Source organism: Orycteropus afer, unplaced genomic scaffold (genome assembly GCF_000298275.1).
Source record: "Orycteropus afer afer isolate SDZICR_OR568_19922 unplaced genomic scaffold, OryAfe1.0 scaffold00006, whole genome shotgun sequence".
In the NCBI taxonomy this organism is placed as follows: domain Eukaryota; kingdom Metazoa; phylum Chordata; class Mammalia; order Tubulidentata; family Orycteropodidae; genus Orycteropus; species Orycteropus afer.
Genome location: NW_006921593.1, coordinates 9,047,405 through 9,064,650, shown reverse-complemented (window position 1 = coordinate 9,064,650; position 17,246 = coordinate 9,047,405). Strand labels below are relative to the sequence as shown.

General features: G+C 44.4%; 1 protein-coding gene across 1 annotated transcript in view; it reads left to right on the top strand.

The window, feature by feature from the left end:
* LOC103196806 (S-adenosyl-L-methionine-dependent tRNA 4-demethylwyosine synthase TYW1) overlaps positions 1-17,246 on the top strand; it is a 161,741-nt gene that overhangs the window by 94,465 nt on the left and 50,030 nt on the right. The window contains exon 14 of the mRNA XM_007940605.2: positions 2,081-2,216. Within this exon, the coding sequence (XP_007938796.2) occupies positions 2,081-2,216 (136 nt within the window). The remainder of the gene's footprint in view (positions 1-2,080; positions 2,217-17,246) is intronic.

The window sequence follows — 17,246 nt, the reverse complement described above, 5'->3', positions numbered from 1 at the left end:
ACGGCAGTGGGTGTGGTTTGGGCTTTGCTTCTGTGAAGATTGACAGCCTTGGAGACGCTGTGGGCAGTCCTTCTGTGTCCTGATGGGTCACTGTGAGTCGGAATCAGCTCCCCGGCAGTGGGTGATCTTCACGGATATAGGTCACCAGATCTTTTGTCCTGCTGAGCCCGTGATGGGTTAAGACTGCTGACCTATCGGTTAACAGCCAGCCACTGTGCCACCAGGCCTCCTTGGTGACATACTACTGAGCTTTTGCAGAGAAGGCACAGCAGTGAGAGTCTACCAGTATTTCAGTCACCTCTTTCGTAACTTTGGGCACAGCTTCTCCACCCTCACTAACTTGGAGGTTAGACCCTTCTGATTTGCCCTGTGTTGCTAAGCCACATCATGGAAGCACTTGTTTGGGCCTCATGCCCTTAAAAGTTCTGCCAGCCAAAGTCAAAATGATCGCTGTAAGAACGTTTTAAGTGTCTGCCTGCATGACTGGATCAAAAGAAAATTATGGTTCCTGCCCTTTAAGATCTTATGGTTGCAGCGATACTGATGGATTCAAAAAGTGCCTCAACCACTGATTGGTACACGTGAGGGAATTTTACGGCATGTGAATCATACTCAGTTTTAAGAAGTACACACAGCGTTAGAAGCAAATACGCACAACTAACATTCCAGGGACAGATGCCAATTGTGAAGTAGCTAGAAAACCTGAAAGAATAGTTTGGTCTGGAGGGTCATCAGGAGCCCTTTCTTCCTTCTCTTCTGGTCTGCTTTAATGCACTCACTGATGAGAGTGGATTATGAGACCAGTTTGAAGGGAGAAGGGGAGAGGCTTTGGAAAAAGTACAGCCTGGGCTAAAAATACCATTTGAAGAAAATGGACAGACGTGAAATTATGACATGAGTCAGTGGATCTGAAGGAAGAGGAGAACGAGTGGTGTAGTCTCAGGGAAGCTTATTCAGAAGCCCGGGAAGTGTGAGCAGCATCCGTTTTCTCTGGTTGGGCTGCTGTGTCACGCTCAGTTCTGTAGTGCTCAGGGCTGGGTGGAGTCCCTGTCGGCCCACACGATGCCTGACTCTGCCCCCACTCCCACTCTCAGGCCCGGGAGAGGTGGAGGGGTGGCTTGGCTTCCTTCACACAAGGCTTGCCCGTCTTGGATGGGAGTCGTGGGAGACTCCATTGGTGGATTAGTGGTATCAGGAGACCCATCGGGTCGTGAAGCTTCTACTCTGTACATCTCAAGTGACAAAGTTGACTGGAGTCTTCGGTCTGAGCACCACCGGTAGATCAGGAGACCCATCGGGTCGTGAAGCTTCTACTCTGTACATCTCAAGTGACAAAGTTGACTGGAGTCTTCGGTCTGAGCACCACCGGTAGCCGTTCTGTTGATTCTGACTCGGTGACCGCACGTGTGCAGAGTAGAAGCAGCTCCGCCGGCATTTTTCTAAAGTGGCTCTGGGTGGGTTTGAACCACCAACTTTTTGGTTAGTAGCTGAGGGCATGTTAACTGTTTGTACCACTGAGAAGAAAAACACACAAATCAAACTCTGTGCTGTGGCGTTGATTCTGACTTGCAGCAACCCTGTAGGATGGAGGGAGTGGAGTTGCCCCAAAGGATTTCTAAGGCTGCAAATCTTTCTGGCAGTAAACTACCACATCTTTCTCCCATGGAGTGGCTGGTAGATTCCAACTGCCAGCCTTGGGATTAGTAGCTGAGTGCTTCAACCACTGCACCACCCGGGCTCCTGAACCACTGGGCTGATGATGCTGTTAGACCCAAAGCTAGATACTGCTTTAGTTTATTTTCCATTGAAACTAGTGTTTGAAGAAGGACCAACTTTAAGTAATTGAATGTTTTCAGCTTCTTTTGCGGGATGTCCTATCATTTAGAAATTAACCAAAGGACATCCCATTTTGTCACATTGTTAACAGTGACTGCTGCGGTCTTCTGGGAGAAGTAGAAGTCTCTAGATTTAACCAGGTATTTAATCACCAAATCTGTTACAGATTGTAAGTTTCAGATCGTGAAAAGCCTGATGTAGGCAGAATTTCTTTTTCTATTATTACTATTTTTTTAATTACAAGGAACCTCAAACCAGTTACCCAGCTTTACGTCAGTGTGGATGCTAGCACCAAAGACAGCCTGAGGAAAATCGACCGCCCACTCTTCAAAGATTTCTGGCAAAGATTCCTTGGCAGTTTAAAAGCATTGGCTGAAAAGGTAAGAACTGTGATGTCATGAGAGATGGAGAGTGAGTTTTAGTCTTTTTTTTTTTTTTTTTAATCTTTGGTAAAATTTAAGAGTAAAAATCTTCAGCTTTTCTTTTAGAGCATTCGGCTCCCCTTAGCTCTGTGGCGCTGTGCATGGCAGGCGTAGTGACTTCTCATGTATTTAGTGGGGGACAGAGGGACCTTCCCAGGGCAGGGAGCACTCGCTAGCAGCCCTGGAGGAGGTCCAGCAATTAGTGTTCGTTTGCCTGCGAAGTGAGCATGGCTGAATTTCTAGAACTGAATTTCCACCTCCACACGTTAGTAACCTCAGCTGTCCAGTGTAGCGTCCCCCAGCCCCTTCGGGGTTCTCTCAGTGGCGTCCTGATGGCCGGGTTCTTTTAGACCTCAGGTAACTCACTCCTTCATCCTTCCCGTGATGCCCCTGCCTCCACAGTCCTGCCTTTCCTTTCTCCTGTAGCCGTGTCCCCTACTTTCTTTGCCTGCCTGCATCTCTTGCCTGGGCGCTGTTGCCACCTCCCAGCTTTCTCCCCCCGGGTTCTACCCCCAGAGTGGTCTTGCTGACTCCTGGCAACTCCTGAATCTGATGGACATGGGAATCACCTGGAGGGGTTGAGACTCTTCATTTCAGACGTCCCAGGTGACGGTCAGTGTGCAGCCGTATGTGGGTGTCACCGTCACTGAGACTCCACCCTCCCTCCCTCCTTCCTCGGACGCTTCCTTTGGCATTCCTGACCTGCGCCAGCCTGGCCCGGCACACATTTCCAGTCTCGTCATTCATGATATTCCTCCAGGAAAGCCACATTCCACCCCTGCCAGCACTGCCACTTCTGCCAGTGTGCCCTGCGTGGCGCCTCTCAGAGCCTGTGTGTCCTCGCTTCTCACTCTGTTGTTTCTGCTGCTGTGAGACCAGTTTCCTTTGTAGCTGTTGTTCTCCGTGGTTGATGAGTCGACCTCCTGGGGGACAGAGTAGAGCACTGCCTGGTCCAGCACCATCTTCACGATCCTTGGTCTGCTTGTGTCCATTGTTGCAGCCGCTGTGTATGTTGGGTGCCTTCCAACCTGGGGCCCATCTTCCAGCTGCTCATCTTCTGCGACTAGACATATTCTGTGGTGATCCCTAGGTTTCTATCGGCTGACTTTTGGAAGTAGACCGCCCGCCAGGCCTTTCTTCCTAGTCTGTCTTAGTCTGCAAGCTCTGCTGAAACCGTCCACCATGGGTGACCCTGTGGTATTTGAAATACTGGTGGCGTAGCTTCTGGTATCACAGTAACATGCACGTCACCACAGGACAACACGGTAACAGATGGGCGGGGGCCATATGTCATTAGCTGCCATTTTGATGATGGCACTTCTTTCCTTCTGTTTTAGCCTCACTGCTCTCTCCTTAATTAGATTCTTGACTCATCTCTGAGGCCTGCGTGATGCCTAGCACAGCTCAGTGCATGATGTTTAATAAATGTTTGTTGAAAGGAGGAATGAGTGAGACTGAGCTGAGCTCTGACAGATAAAGGTGCACCCATTCCACAGGTGTGTGCATGCTCAGCCCGACAGCTCTATCAGGTAAAATTGTTTGGTCATTTCCACCCAAATCACAATTAAAAACAGAAAAATCTGTTTGGTTGCGCATATGTAATTGAAACAACTGTATGCCTGATACATTCAGTAAACCAGTGTATGCATGTAGCTCACAATTTGCAGACTAAAAAGCAAATACTTAATATGTCGCTTGCTTATCTCTGATTATAAAAATACTACATGCTGATCATGCAGTTTTTAGCAGACTAAAGAGAAATATAAACAAGCAAAGTGGGAACGTGCCTGTAATTCCGGGACCCGAGACGACACTGTTCACACTGTGACATGTTTAACATTTCTTTGGGGAGGAGGGAAGTCTCCTTTCTTTTTTCTCTGTACTTGATACAGTTTTGTATGTGGCTTTTGATATTGTTCACGTCATAGCATTTTTTATGCCGTTAGAATTTCTTATGACTGTCATTTTAAAGACCACTTAGTCCTTCATTGAAATCACTTTCCTGCTTGTTGGCCAGAGGGGGACAGCAGGTGTGTGCCACATTCCAGCACCCTTCTCCCCATAGCGTTGGGGCGTGACAGTAAACCACTTCTCCTGTCCATGGCAACTTGAGAAGAAACACTGCCACCTCGGCTGCCCGCAGGTTGCAACATGCATTTTAACATTTCTGAAGTCTGATGCAGCCAGAGATAGCAAGTTATGTTTAATTGGCAGCATCCTTGCTTATAAAGGGGAGACATAAAATAATAGCACATAAAAATTGCAGTGTGTCTTACAATAGACGTTGGGCTATCTCAGGGTGAATGAACTATAGGGTCCTCCTTCCCTCCCTTTTAGGATTGAGCTTGTCTCCCCTGCGTAGTTCTGATTCGGTCCCCTGCTCATGGACTGTTTTCTTTATTCCCATCTTCTATCATCAATGCCAAAGTCTGAACCTTATCCCATTTGGCTGTGGTCGTAATAGCCATTTCTTATTATCACCTTTTCTTAGGCTTTATCTTGGCTGTTTACCTTCAGTGAATCCCTGTGTGCCCTCTCTCCATAGGCTCAGATCTTCCGGGATTTGATTTTATTCAGCCAGGATTTAATGCCATTCCACCCTCCTCTGCTTGGCTAAACAGATACTCTGGTTTCAACGACTCTGAAATCACACCGCGACCTTGGTGCTTGACTTACCTGGTGGTGTTATCCAAGGCCAGGATCTGCCAGCTGGTTAATCTCCAGTCGTAGGAAATTCCTTGGTAAATAGGGTCTCCTCCTATTTACCTGACTTCTGCTTCAGTTTGTTTTAGGTAAAAAGATGAACGTGCTGCAGCTTAGGCTCTTGTTGAGGTATCCAGGTTAATGTCTAGTAGATACTTGCTTGTTTGGGTTGGACTCCGAAGAGTGGAGGGTGAACATATAGATTTGGAAGTCATCTTTGTAGCCACAGATTGTACTTGAATACAAGAAAGTGGATGGAATTACCCAAGAAGTCTCTCAGAGGACCCAAGAAGGAACCTTCGGGAGTACAGATTTTGATGCTTTCGAGATGAGTATCCTCTGGAGAGTCAGTCTGGCAAGAATCTGTTCAAGGTGTTGGTTCAGTTCCATTCGAGTGTGCTGTGTTACCTATAGTTCAAGGAAACATTGAGTTTCCAGAAATACAGGGAAGGTCAAGGTACAGTGAAAAATAAACTTGGTTTGCCAGCTGATCTTCAGTGGCTTTTTCATAAAAGGTACAGTGCAATGTCTTGTGTGGAAGCCACGTTGTAGTGTGTTGGGTGGGAAGATGAATGTGGGGAGAGTGAACAATAGGTATTCACGTAATGAATAGTAACCTTTTGGAACCAAGAGTAGTAGTAGTATTTAGTGAAGAAACTAAAGGCATTTCTTTTTATCAGCTTAAAATAATACACAAACTCACGTGTTGGATAAAAATACAATCAGAGTATAAATTTATCATAATGAAGGAGATGACTCATACTCCCCTAGAATTCAAAGATAAACACACACTATCTTGCTGTGTGTCTTTTAGGGTTTTTGTGCATGCGTATGTGTATGGGTGTGTAAGTTTTACTTAAAATTATGAGACATTGTGCCGGTTTTTATGACTGCTTTTTGTTTAAAGTACCTTAAATAGCTAGCTATATCAACTTGCATTACCATAGGTTAATTTTGCTTGGTCTTGAGCTTTTAAGTTTTTATTTTGCCTGCTTTTAAACTTGATATAAATTGGAGGGATCATTCATTGTGTATTCTTTGCATCTCATTTCTTTTGCTCTGTATGTATTTATGTTTGCCCCCTGATGCTGTGTGTGACATTGGCTCACTGATTCTTACTGCTGTATGGAATGATTTTAGCACAGTTTATATAGCGTTCCTACTAGTGATGGGCATTTGAATTGTTTCACAGTTTTGACAATTAAAATCATTCTTACGGGCATTCTCATTCACGTTCGTCTCTATATGTATTTACTCACACACGTATCTGACAGAGGAAGGGCTGGGTTATTGGGTACTTCCATGCTCTGCTATAGTGGACATCACCAGTTCCCCAAAGTCATTGTAGCAGTGCACACTTCACCCACAGCGTGTGAGCGGGCTTACCATCCCTTGGCATTGTCATTAAAAAAAAAGAGAGCTATCTGTTTGCCGTGTAGTTGTATTTTGCTGTGGTTTGGTTTGTATTTCCCCAGTGAGTGCCTTTTCTGTTGAGTACCTTCTCAGATGCTAACTGACCGTTTGAATATCCTTTATATGTAAATCGTGTGTTCAGATCGTCTGTCCATTATTTATTTAGATGACTGTCATTTTCTTACTTGTGTGGTTGTTGTCAGGTGCTGTTGAGTTGGTTCCAACTCGCAGCGACCTTCTGTACAGCAGAGCAAGGCACTGTCTCGTCCTGCGTCAACCTCACATTGTTGCCAAGCTGGGCCCACTGTTGCAGCCGCTGTGTCAGGCCATCTCAGTGAGGGTCCTCCTCTTCCTTGCTGACCCTCTGCTTCACCAAGGATGACATTCTTCCCCAGGGACGGTCCCTCCTGATAATGTGTCCCAAGTACAAGGACGAAGTCTTGCCATCCTTGCAGCTGAGTAACAGTCTGGCTGTACTTCATGCAGATTAGCTCATTGTTCTAGCATTCCACGGTACGTTCACTGTTCTTCATCAACAGACACCATAATTCAGATACGTCAGCTCTTCTTCAGTCTTCGTTATTGCTTGTCCAGCTTTCGTGTGCATATAAAGCATTTGAAAATAGCTTAGAAAACCCAGTGGGGGCAGTTCATCTCTGTCACGTGGGGTCGCTGTGAGTTGAAATCGACTTGAAGGCCACTAACCGCAATAACACAAACACACACAGTGACACTCGTGCGTGTATTTTGCAGCATCTCCAAATGAAACTTTTAATGTCCGACATCAGAGATGGTAGTGAGATAAATGGTCACCGTAGAAAACACAGTGACATTTCCCTCTGTGGTTTTTTTGTGAATCATCATTTTCCTTTGTGATACGTTAACATAAGATAAAGAAGATTTCTCTTTCTTTGCCCTGAGACCTTATCAAATGTTAGTTAAAACTCTTGTTGCTTTCCTTAAAATTTTCTTAGTTATTTAAGGGTGTGTTTGGACTTGATAGAGTTCTGAAAAAAAAAAATTAAAAATGAAGGTAATAAAGTTTGAAAAGAACTAAACTGCTGGAAGAGCTTCTACAAATCATTAAGAAAAACAACCAGTAAATCAGTAGAAAAAGAGGCAGAGGATACAAACTCTTAATGGATAAAGAAATACAGGAAAAAAAATGTTTTACTGACGAAACTGGTACTCTCACACAGCTCTGGTGAGAACACAGATGAGTCAGGTCTCATTTTTGAAGGATACTTTTACCCTGTCTTTTAAACTGAAAACTTACACATAATCTTTCAGCCTTCTTAGATACGAACCTATGAGTGGTTCATATCTAGTTACTTGTAGGTATGATCACATCCATGTGAAATAAAATATATATGAAAGATTATTTATTGTGACATTACATAGCAAAATATTAGAAACAAACTAAATTTCTGTCAGTAAGGAACCAGTTAAATTATGATACATCCATATATGGATTCTTGGTGACTGTATATAAAAAAAAGTTTTCTTTATTGTTTAATTTTTGGAAACAGATCAGCAAACGTTAGGCTTTCCTTCCTCGTGTGGAGGCTCCACTGAACCGCCCACAGTGGGTGACCTGCTGGTACTCGAAATACCGGCAGCGTAGCTTCCAGCCTCAGAGTAACACACAGGCCTCACAGTGTGACATGCTGACAGAGGGACACGTCCCATGTCTTTAAATAGAAGGAAAGAGGAGGTAACTGATGTGAACTACACTCAAGGAAGAGCTGCCCTCAGGTCAGTGGTGGGACGCTGGGAGGTAGGGAGGCACACTCCACCTGAGTGTGTGGGTGCCAGCATGTGGGGGCAAACCGTTTGGTGCGCTACCCAGGGCTTGCCTCGTCTTGTTCTTTTAATACATGTTCTTTCGGTTAGGGGGGCATCAAGGACATATTTCTGAAAGCTTATTAACATTTCCTAAGTATTTATAAATGCAAAGAAAGTTACTATACTTCAACATCATGTATTCTGCCCTGCCCTGTCGTAGCAGACAGACAAAGGTGACCCTACACACTGAATACATGGTAAGAAAGAAGTGAATGATTGACGTACTATTTAATGGCACTTTTTTTTTTTTAGGATTTGGGTGAAGATTTACAAAGTAAATTCACTTTTCATACAGCAGTTCACATATACTTTGTCTCATGTCATTGACCAAAATTTACAATGCAGCAGCTCCCCTCCCACTTCCTCCCCATAGTTACCTCCTCCCAGTGTCCATCCCTTCATACTCTTCTGCACCCTGAGAGGCCCATTGTCTGCCAACCCTGTATATGATCTTGGATACACTCTCCACTTAGACATACATAATTGTTTAGCTTGTTCACCCATCTATCCGTCCCTATACCCATGTTTGCTTTCGTTGACAACTCAGTATTGTATTTGCAAAGGGGTTCATATTTGTTGTTTGTACTGCCCATGTAACTCTCTGTCTTTCTCATCCTCAATGCTGCCATATTGGTCACTCACATTTGGTACATTGCCCTTCTCTTCACCCAAATCAATATTTATCTCTATCTATCTAACAGCATTCCTTCCCCTTCCCTCCCACCCCTGGTAACTAACAAAGAAAATGTCCTCCAATATATAAACCTTTCCTTAACTTTCACAATAACGGACTAATACAATATTTGTCCTTTTGTGACTGACTTATTTCGCTCAGCATAATGTCCTCCAAGTTCATCCACGTTATGCGGTGTTCTGCAGATTCTACATTATTCTTTAGCGTTGCATAGTATTCCATTGTGTGAATGTACCAAAGTTTGGTTATCCATTCCTCCGTTGTTGGACATCTAGGTTGTTTCCAAGTTTTGGCTATTGCAAATAGTGCTGCGATGAACATCGGCGTGCATATATCTGTTCTTGTTATGGCTCTCACTTCTTTAGGGTATATACCTAGTAATGGGATGGCTGGGTCAAATGGTATTTGTATTTCCAACTTTTGAAGGAATCGCCATACTGCTTTCCACAATGGTTGTACCATTTTACAGTCCCACCAGCAGTGTATGAGAGTCCCAATCTCTCCACAACCTCGCCAGCATTTGTTATTTTCTGTCTTGTTGAACTTTGCTACTAGTGCTGGAGCAAGATGGTATCTCATTGTTGTTTTGATTTGCATCTCTCTAATAGCTAATGATCGTGAGCATTTCTTCATATGTTTGTTGGCCGCTTGAATATCCTCCTTGGTGAAGTGTCTATTCATGTCTTCTGCCCATTTTTTAATTGGATTGTTTGTCTTTTTGTTATTGAGGTGTTGGAGTGTTCTATAAATTCTAGAGATAAGTCCCTTGTCAGATATGTTATTACCAAATATTTTTTCCCAATCTGTAGGTTCTCTTTTGACTCTTTTGGAGAAGTCTTTGGAAGCACATAAACATTTAATTTTTAGAAGGTCCCAATCATCTGGCTTCTCTTCTGCTGTTGGTGCATTTTGAATTATGCTTGGTAGTCTATTTATACCAAATATTAGGGCCCTTAAGTTTGAGCCTAAATTTTCCTTGAGAAACTGTATAGTTCTAGGTTTCACATTTAAGTCTTTGATCCATCTGGAGTTTGTTTTTGTGTGTGGTGTGAGGTACAGATCTTGTTTAATGGCACTTTTTAAAACCTTTGAACATCTGTCCTTAGAAGATGTTTGAGAAGTTTAGAGACAAGACCTTTACAGACTTTAATGTTTATCCTGACTGTATTTTACATAGTTGGAGTCATAGTGTACTTTTTTTTTTTTTTGGATTGGACTTTTCGTCACAGGCCATTATATCTTTCTTACAACCTAGTTTCCACGGCTGAAAAATCTGCACCCCTTTTAGGAGAGGATTCGGATGCTTTTCCATAAAAATTGTTTTCCTTGCTCTTGTTTGTAATGCATATTTAACAACTAAAAATGGGTAATGTTAGCTGTATGTGTTAGATAATCTGAAGTGTCAGATTTAAAGACGACTCTAAACTTTGTAGATTATCATTTCCATGGTTGGTAAACAAATTAGGTTTCTCGCCTAGGATAAAATCAGATCTGTCCTGCTTCAGAATGAGTAATGATTTTAAAGATCAGCTGTTCCCCAGTTAAGTGCTTAGCGCACCATCAGAGCTTTAAAAATATCTGCTGAAATAATTCTGAGGTTCTAAAAACACTCAATTAGCCACTTGACAGAAGCTGAAAAGCATTTTTTTTAATGTACTTACTGATATTTCTTTGACTTAAAATTATGTTGAGCAAAATCATTTCTGATAGTTATATAATGGTGGGATCGTGAGTGATATTTTCTTGTGTTTTCTAGTTTCATTAAAAATAAAGAAAATATATGTTGCTATTAGATATATTAAATTCATTCCCAGTTGCCTCATATGCATGCAAAGGCTGGACAGTCAGTAAGGCAGACTGAAAAGAGTTGATGCATTTGTATTATGGTGTTGGCGAAGAATGTTGGATATGCTGTGGATGGCCGGAAGAATCAACAGAACTGTCTTGGAAGAACCACAGCCAGAATGTTCCTTAAAAGTGGGCATGGCAAGACTCCATCTCCTGTACTTCAGACATGTTATCAGAAGGCACCAGTCCCTGGAGGAGGACATCGTGCTTGGTGTACCGTGAAGGTGAGTGAAGAAGAGGAGGACCCTCAGTGACATGGATTGACACAGTGGCTGCAACAGTGGGCTCCAGCACAGCAACGGTTGGGAGGACGGCACAGGCTGGGCAGCTTTGGTTCTGGTTACGTGAGGTTGCTGTGAGTCAGAGCCAGCTCCACCGCACCTAACAGCATCAGAGAAACACAGTTTATATTTTATCTTTAAAGTCTGCCATGACTTTATATAGTTCATTTATATAGCAGTGGATAATTTATTCCATAGAAATTTCTACAACTTCATGGTCTAAATGACAGAGTAGTACATGTTTTTGGAAGTTGACTTTCATGACCAAAACTTTTTTCATCTGAGAAAGTGTCTTTCACCTGAAGCTGGCTGTATACTAAAGTCAGCCTTGAGTAGACTGTGGCTTGAATTCAGACCTGTATCTCGTATGTGATATATTACTTGTCAGAAAATGAGGAATGGTGTTAAAGATTGAACTGTCCACAAGTTAGTAGAGTTTAGCCACCGTTTGACATCTGCTTCGTCCATCAGCAGATTGAGGGCTGTGTTGTACGCCATCAAGGCGATCGTGACTTGTGAGCCTATCTGACAGAGCAGGACTGTCCGATAGCGTCTCCTGGGCTGTAGTCTTTACGGGAGCAGATCACTCCTCTGTTCTGCCGTGGAGCCACTGGTGGCTTTCAGCCACTGACCTTTGGGTTACAGCTGAGCTTTCTTAACTGTGCTATCACCAGGGCTCCTTGCCTGAGGGGACTAGGAGGAGCCGTCCCTTTACAGGCGGCCTCCTCTGTACATCATCCCCAGTAGGTGGGTGGTTTCCCAGGTAGAGTGCCTCTGAGCATTACCTTTCCGACTCCTCAAAGCATGGGAATCTGCCGGTACAGTGTTTTTTAGCTGATACTGACAAAGGCAAAATTTATGTTAATTTTCTGAAAACGATACTTATTTTCAAAGGTTAGCTGATGAAGTCTTGAGTGACATTCCCAATACAGCTGGGAGATCATCAGGGTCGGGTGGGGAGGATTTGTCCATTTACTAGGTGTGGAGGAGCCCTGACGGTGCAGTGGTTAAGTGCTTGACCGTTAATTGAAAGGTCAGTGGTTCAGACCCACCAGCCACTCCACAAGGCAGTCTGTTTCCACAGAGATTACAGCCTTAGAAACTCTATGGGACAGTTCTACTCTGTCTTACGTAGTGTTGCTGTGAGTCATCATCAACTTGACAGAAGTGGGTTTGGTTTTGAGTACAAGAAGGGTATACCTTCCTTTTAAGAGGATTTGCACAGCACTTCCATTTACCTCTTGTTACCTGGAACCAAATATGTTACCTACACTCTAGGGAAGCTGGGAAGTGGAGTCTTGTAGCTAAGTGCTGCTCCAAGGAGCCCTGGCTGCTAACAGAGTGGTGGTTTGAACCCACCAGCCACTTCTGTGAAGATGGCAGTGTTGGAAACCATTCTCTGTCCTTTAGGGGCCTGTGTGTTAGAGTCACCTTGATGGCTGTGGGTTTTTACTGTTGCTCCCAAATAATTCAGGAAAGAATGGGTGTTGGTAGGCAGCTAGCACTCCACCGTCAGGAAGCTTGGCGTTAAACTCAAAATTTAGGAAAATAAAGCTAAATTAAAAATTAAAGAGAAAAATAAGATAAAGAAGGAATCACTTAAATTGGGGGAGAAAAACAACCCAAACATCTGACACGGAGCAGGTAATCGGTCATTGTCAAAGTAATCTCAGTAGCTTGGTGGAGGCACAAGGCCCTTTGCAACGTTTGTAGAAAACTGTGCACGAATGACATCTTGAGAAGGAGGAGGAAGGCTCTGGGGTTGGGGGTTGGTTTGACTCAGAGGAGACTTGAACATGAACATGTGGGTAGGGTGGGAAATGTAAGGGAGAGTTGATCTTCCTGTATCTTGGGTAGTGTCGTTGTTAGTTGCTGAAGGGAATCCAGTTGCTGTCTCACAGGTAATATCGTTGTTGTTAGTTAGGGGTCGAGTTAGCTCCGACTCCTCGTGACCCGTGTGCAGTGGAATGAAGTGCTGCTGGGTCCTGCGCCGTGGTCATGGTGGTGACGCTGCTGGGTCCTGCCCCATGGTCATGGTGGTGGTGACGCTGCCCCATCGTCATGGTGGTGGTGACGCTGCCCCGTCCTGCCCCATTGTCATGGTGGTGGTGACGCTGCCCCGTCCTGCGCTGTTGTCATGGTGGTGGTTACACTTGAGGCTGCTGTTGCAGCCACTGTATCTTGAGTGTCTTCCACCCTCCGGGGCTCATATCATATAGATCGTCAGTGCTCTGTTGGAGACATAGAGTTTATATTAGGTAACTTTCAGAAGTCTTTCACCAGGCCTTTCTTCATGGTCTGTTTCAGTCTGAAAGCTCTGCTTTCCACCATTGGTGACCTTGCTGGTATTTGATATACCAGTGGGATAGCTTCTAGCATCACAGCAACATGCAAGCCACCTCAGTACCCAAAGTAGCAGACGGGCAGTAGATCTCAGATAGGGGTTTCGTCATTTGTCAGTCTCCAGAATAATCCTTTCAGCAGTACCTCAGGGTGCTGTGAATGTAAACCGAACAACCAAACCCATTCCCATAGAGTCATATCCGACTCCTAGCGACCCCTCCTTGGGTTTCTGAGGCAGTATCACAACAGAAGTAGATTGCCCAACCTTCCTTCCGAGGAGTGGCTGGTGGGTTTGAACCACCAGCCTTCTGGTTAGCAGTCAGATACTTTAGGCACTATGCCACCAGAGCTCCTACTGTGAATATAGGACATGAAATAAATGATATTTTTATACTTTTTCAGCAGAGTGTTGTTAGTAAGATTTTAGAAACTAGTGTCTGTCTCGTTGACGCTATAGGACACCAGGGTGGAACTGGGGTCACTTACCAAGGCTTGTTTGCTCTGTGTGCCCAGATTACAAATGATCACCTGGCCAAGGGTTGGGGAGGGGACTCTGTGGGGACACATAAGTAGCTTTAACAGTTGTTTCAAAAACAACCATTGCTTTCATTTGTTTTTAGTGATACTTACATTGAAATTTCAAATAGCATTAAAGGAAATTTTTTGTTTTTCCAAAGTTGTGTGGGGTTACAGATGATTGAGTCAGGATGTCAGAGAAACCATCAGTCCCAACACCGAGCCCAGTGGGCATCTCCACTGCCACCTGGCGGGTTCTGTTCTCTTTAATTTCTTCCAAATAGAAAATTCAGGGCTGCTCATCTCAGAGCTTATTTTTTCTTAAAAAAAAAAAAAAAATAGTTTAGCCACTACCATTTTGAAGATTAGAATTGACCTTTTTAAGAGAATTATTGTGTTCGGTTGGTGAAGAAAGGAATTTGGAGAAGAGAGAATTTGAAAGGCATGGTCTGAAGGTAATCTCTGCTTACTGAGACCAGAAAGGAGGAAGAATTTTTTCACACTGACACTCGGAAACCTTTATTAGCGCATCAGGGAGATGAAGACAGATCTGGCCTGGGGTGTTCTTTGATGTGTGCCAGGAGAAGGTAACTAGATCCTTCCTCTGACGTGGGCCCGTCTGAAGCGAGTATCTGTGGCAAAACACATTTGCCACCTTCAGAGGAATGGCATAAAAATGATGCCATTAGTTCCCGTGTCATCTACGACCCTGCACTGAAATAAATGCAGTTTGTATTCAGCCAGTCGCACCTTACTTGATCCTGAGTAGTGGTGGGAACAAGTGTTTTGTTTTGCCTGTGATAAGTTAGAAATGCTAAGATGCATGCAATTTGGAAGGCTTGTGGTTCAAACTCACTACTAGCCACTCCTTGGAAGGAAGATTGGGTAATCTACTTCCATAGTGGTACTCCCTCGGAAACCCAAGGAGGGGTTGCTGGGAATCGAATTGGCTCGACGGCAGTGAGTTTTTGTTGTTTACTAAGGAACTCTTGTGGTGTAGTGGTTACAGCATTTGGCTGCTAAGCAAAAGGGTGGTGGTTCAAACCCACCAGCTGCTTCACAGAAGAAAGATGAGAAAGTCTGCTTCCGTAAAGATTTACAGCCGTGGAAACCCAGTGGGGGTCACTATGAGTCAGAATCGACTTGATGGCACTGAGTTTGGTCTTTGGTTGTTGTTTATTAGCTTCAGCCCCACCAGTTTTAGAGAATTTTTGATGCATTATTTTTCTTGCTTCACTCCTCTGCCTGCTATTAACAACCCGGAGGGGATATGCCAGTCCTTTCTCCAGATGTATGACCCACATGGTGAGGTGGGGGGAGACCCCAGCTTGGTCAGTAATGGGAAGAAGCCTCCGCTTTGTGTTCACTTGTCCTTATCTGTTGACGCCGCTGACTCTCAGGGTGAATGATAGTAAGATTTGTTACTTGAAAGGGCATGTCTGTTTCTCCTGTCAGAGGCTAATGACTGAAAATTACCATCTTTTAAAAATTTTATTTTTTGTTACAAATATGCACAGTGGAACATAGACCATTTCCAGGATTTCTTTATGTACAATTAGGTGATGTGGATTACATTCTCTGAGGTCTGCAACCATACTCAGCCTTCTTTTCCAGTTTGTTTTCCCTCTAACTCACCGTCCCCCCTCCCAAATTTCCTGTCTGATCTTTCCAGTTGATGTTGTCCCCGTGATGCCACAGAGAGAGTTCTTTGAAAGAGCACAATACTCAAGGCAGACATTCTGTACCAGTTACACTAAATTATTGTTTGATTTTAGGCAAACTTCAGGGTAAAAAACAAGTAGACTTCAGGGAATAGTTTTGGTTTAAGGTTTAATGATTATCTTAGGGCAACAATTCCAGGGGTTCACCTAGTCTCTTTGGCTCTAGAAAGTCTGGAGTCCATGAGAATTTGAAATTCTGTTCTGTATTTTCCCTCTTTTGATCACAATTCTCCTACAGAATCTTTGATCAGAATGTTCAGTCAGGGTAGTTGGGTGCTATCCACTTCTGGTCTCGTGGCAAGGGGGGCAGTTGATTATGGAGACCATTAGCCATGCGTTCCGTGTCCTCCTGCTCTTCCCTCTCTGTTGTTCCAGGCAGATAGAGACCAGTTGTTGTACCTTGGAGGAAACCCTGCAAAGTTTTAAGACCCCAGGCACTGCGCAGTGAACTAAGAGTAGAACAGAAGCACTAAACACGTTATTAGGCTGGTGAACTGGGATGTCCGTGAAACCATGACCTTAAACCACCAAACCAAGGTTTTTATGAGGATATACGATATCTGTCCTTTGTGATTGACTGACTTCGCTCAGCGTCATGTCTTCCAAGCTCCATCCATACTGTAGCAGGTATCAAGACTTCATTTATCCTGCTGACTGAGTAGTAGTCCCTTGTATGTACGTACCACGTTTTGTTTATCCGTTCATCTCTTTATGGGCATTTAGGTTGTTTCCACTTTCTGGGTGTTGTGAAGAGTGCTACACTGAACACTGGGGTACAAGTCTCTTTTTGAGTTTCTGCTTTTGGGTGTATACCTAGGAGTGGAATTGCTGGGTCACATGATAGTTCTGTTTATAGTTTTTGAGAAACCACCACACTGTTTGCATGATGTCTGTACCTTTTTGCATTCCACCAGCAATGGATAAGGTTTCCACTTGGCAACATCCTTGTCATGTTATAAGTCCCCATCCCTGCCTCCCGCCCCCAGCCGCAACCTTAGCCATCCTGTTGTTCTAAGGTGCCTTTGAATTGGCGTCGACTCATAGCAACCCTGCGTGCAGCAGGACGAATACGTGCAGCAGGAGGAATACGTGCAGCAGGACCAATATGTGCGGCAGGAGGAATACATGCAGCAGGACCAGTACGTGCAGCAGGACGAGTACGTGCAGCAGGACCAATACGTGCAGCGGGAGGAATACGTGCAGCGGGAGGAATACGTGCAGCAGGACGAGTACATGCAGCAGGACCAGTACGTGCAGCAGGACGAATACGTGCAGCAGGACGAATACGTGCAGCAGGACGAATACATGCAGCAGAACGAATCGTGCAGCAGGAGGAATACGTGCAGCAGGAGGAATACGTGCAGCAGGAGGAATACGTGCAGCAAGCAGGACCAATACGTGCAGCAGGACAAGTACGTGCAGCAGGACCAGTACGTGCAGCAGGACGAATACGTGCAGCAGGACGAATACGTGCAGCAGGATGAATCGTGCAGCAGCAGGAGGAATACGTGCAGCAAATCGTGCAGCAGCAGGAGGAATATGTGCAGCAGGACCAATACGTGCAGCAGGACGAGTACATGCAGCAGGACCAGTACGTGCAGCAGGATGAATACGTGCAGCAGGA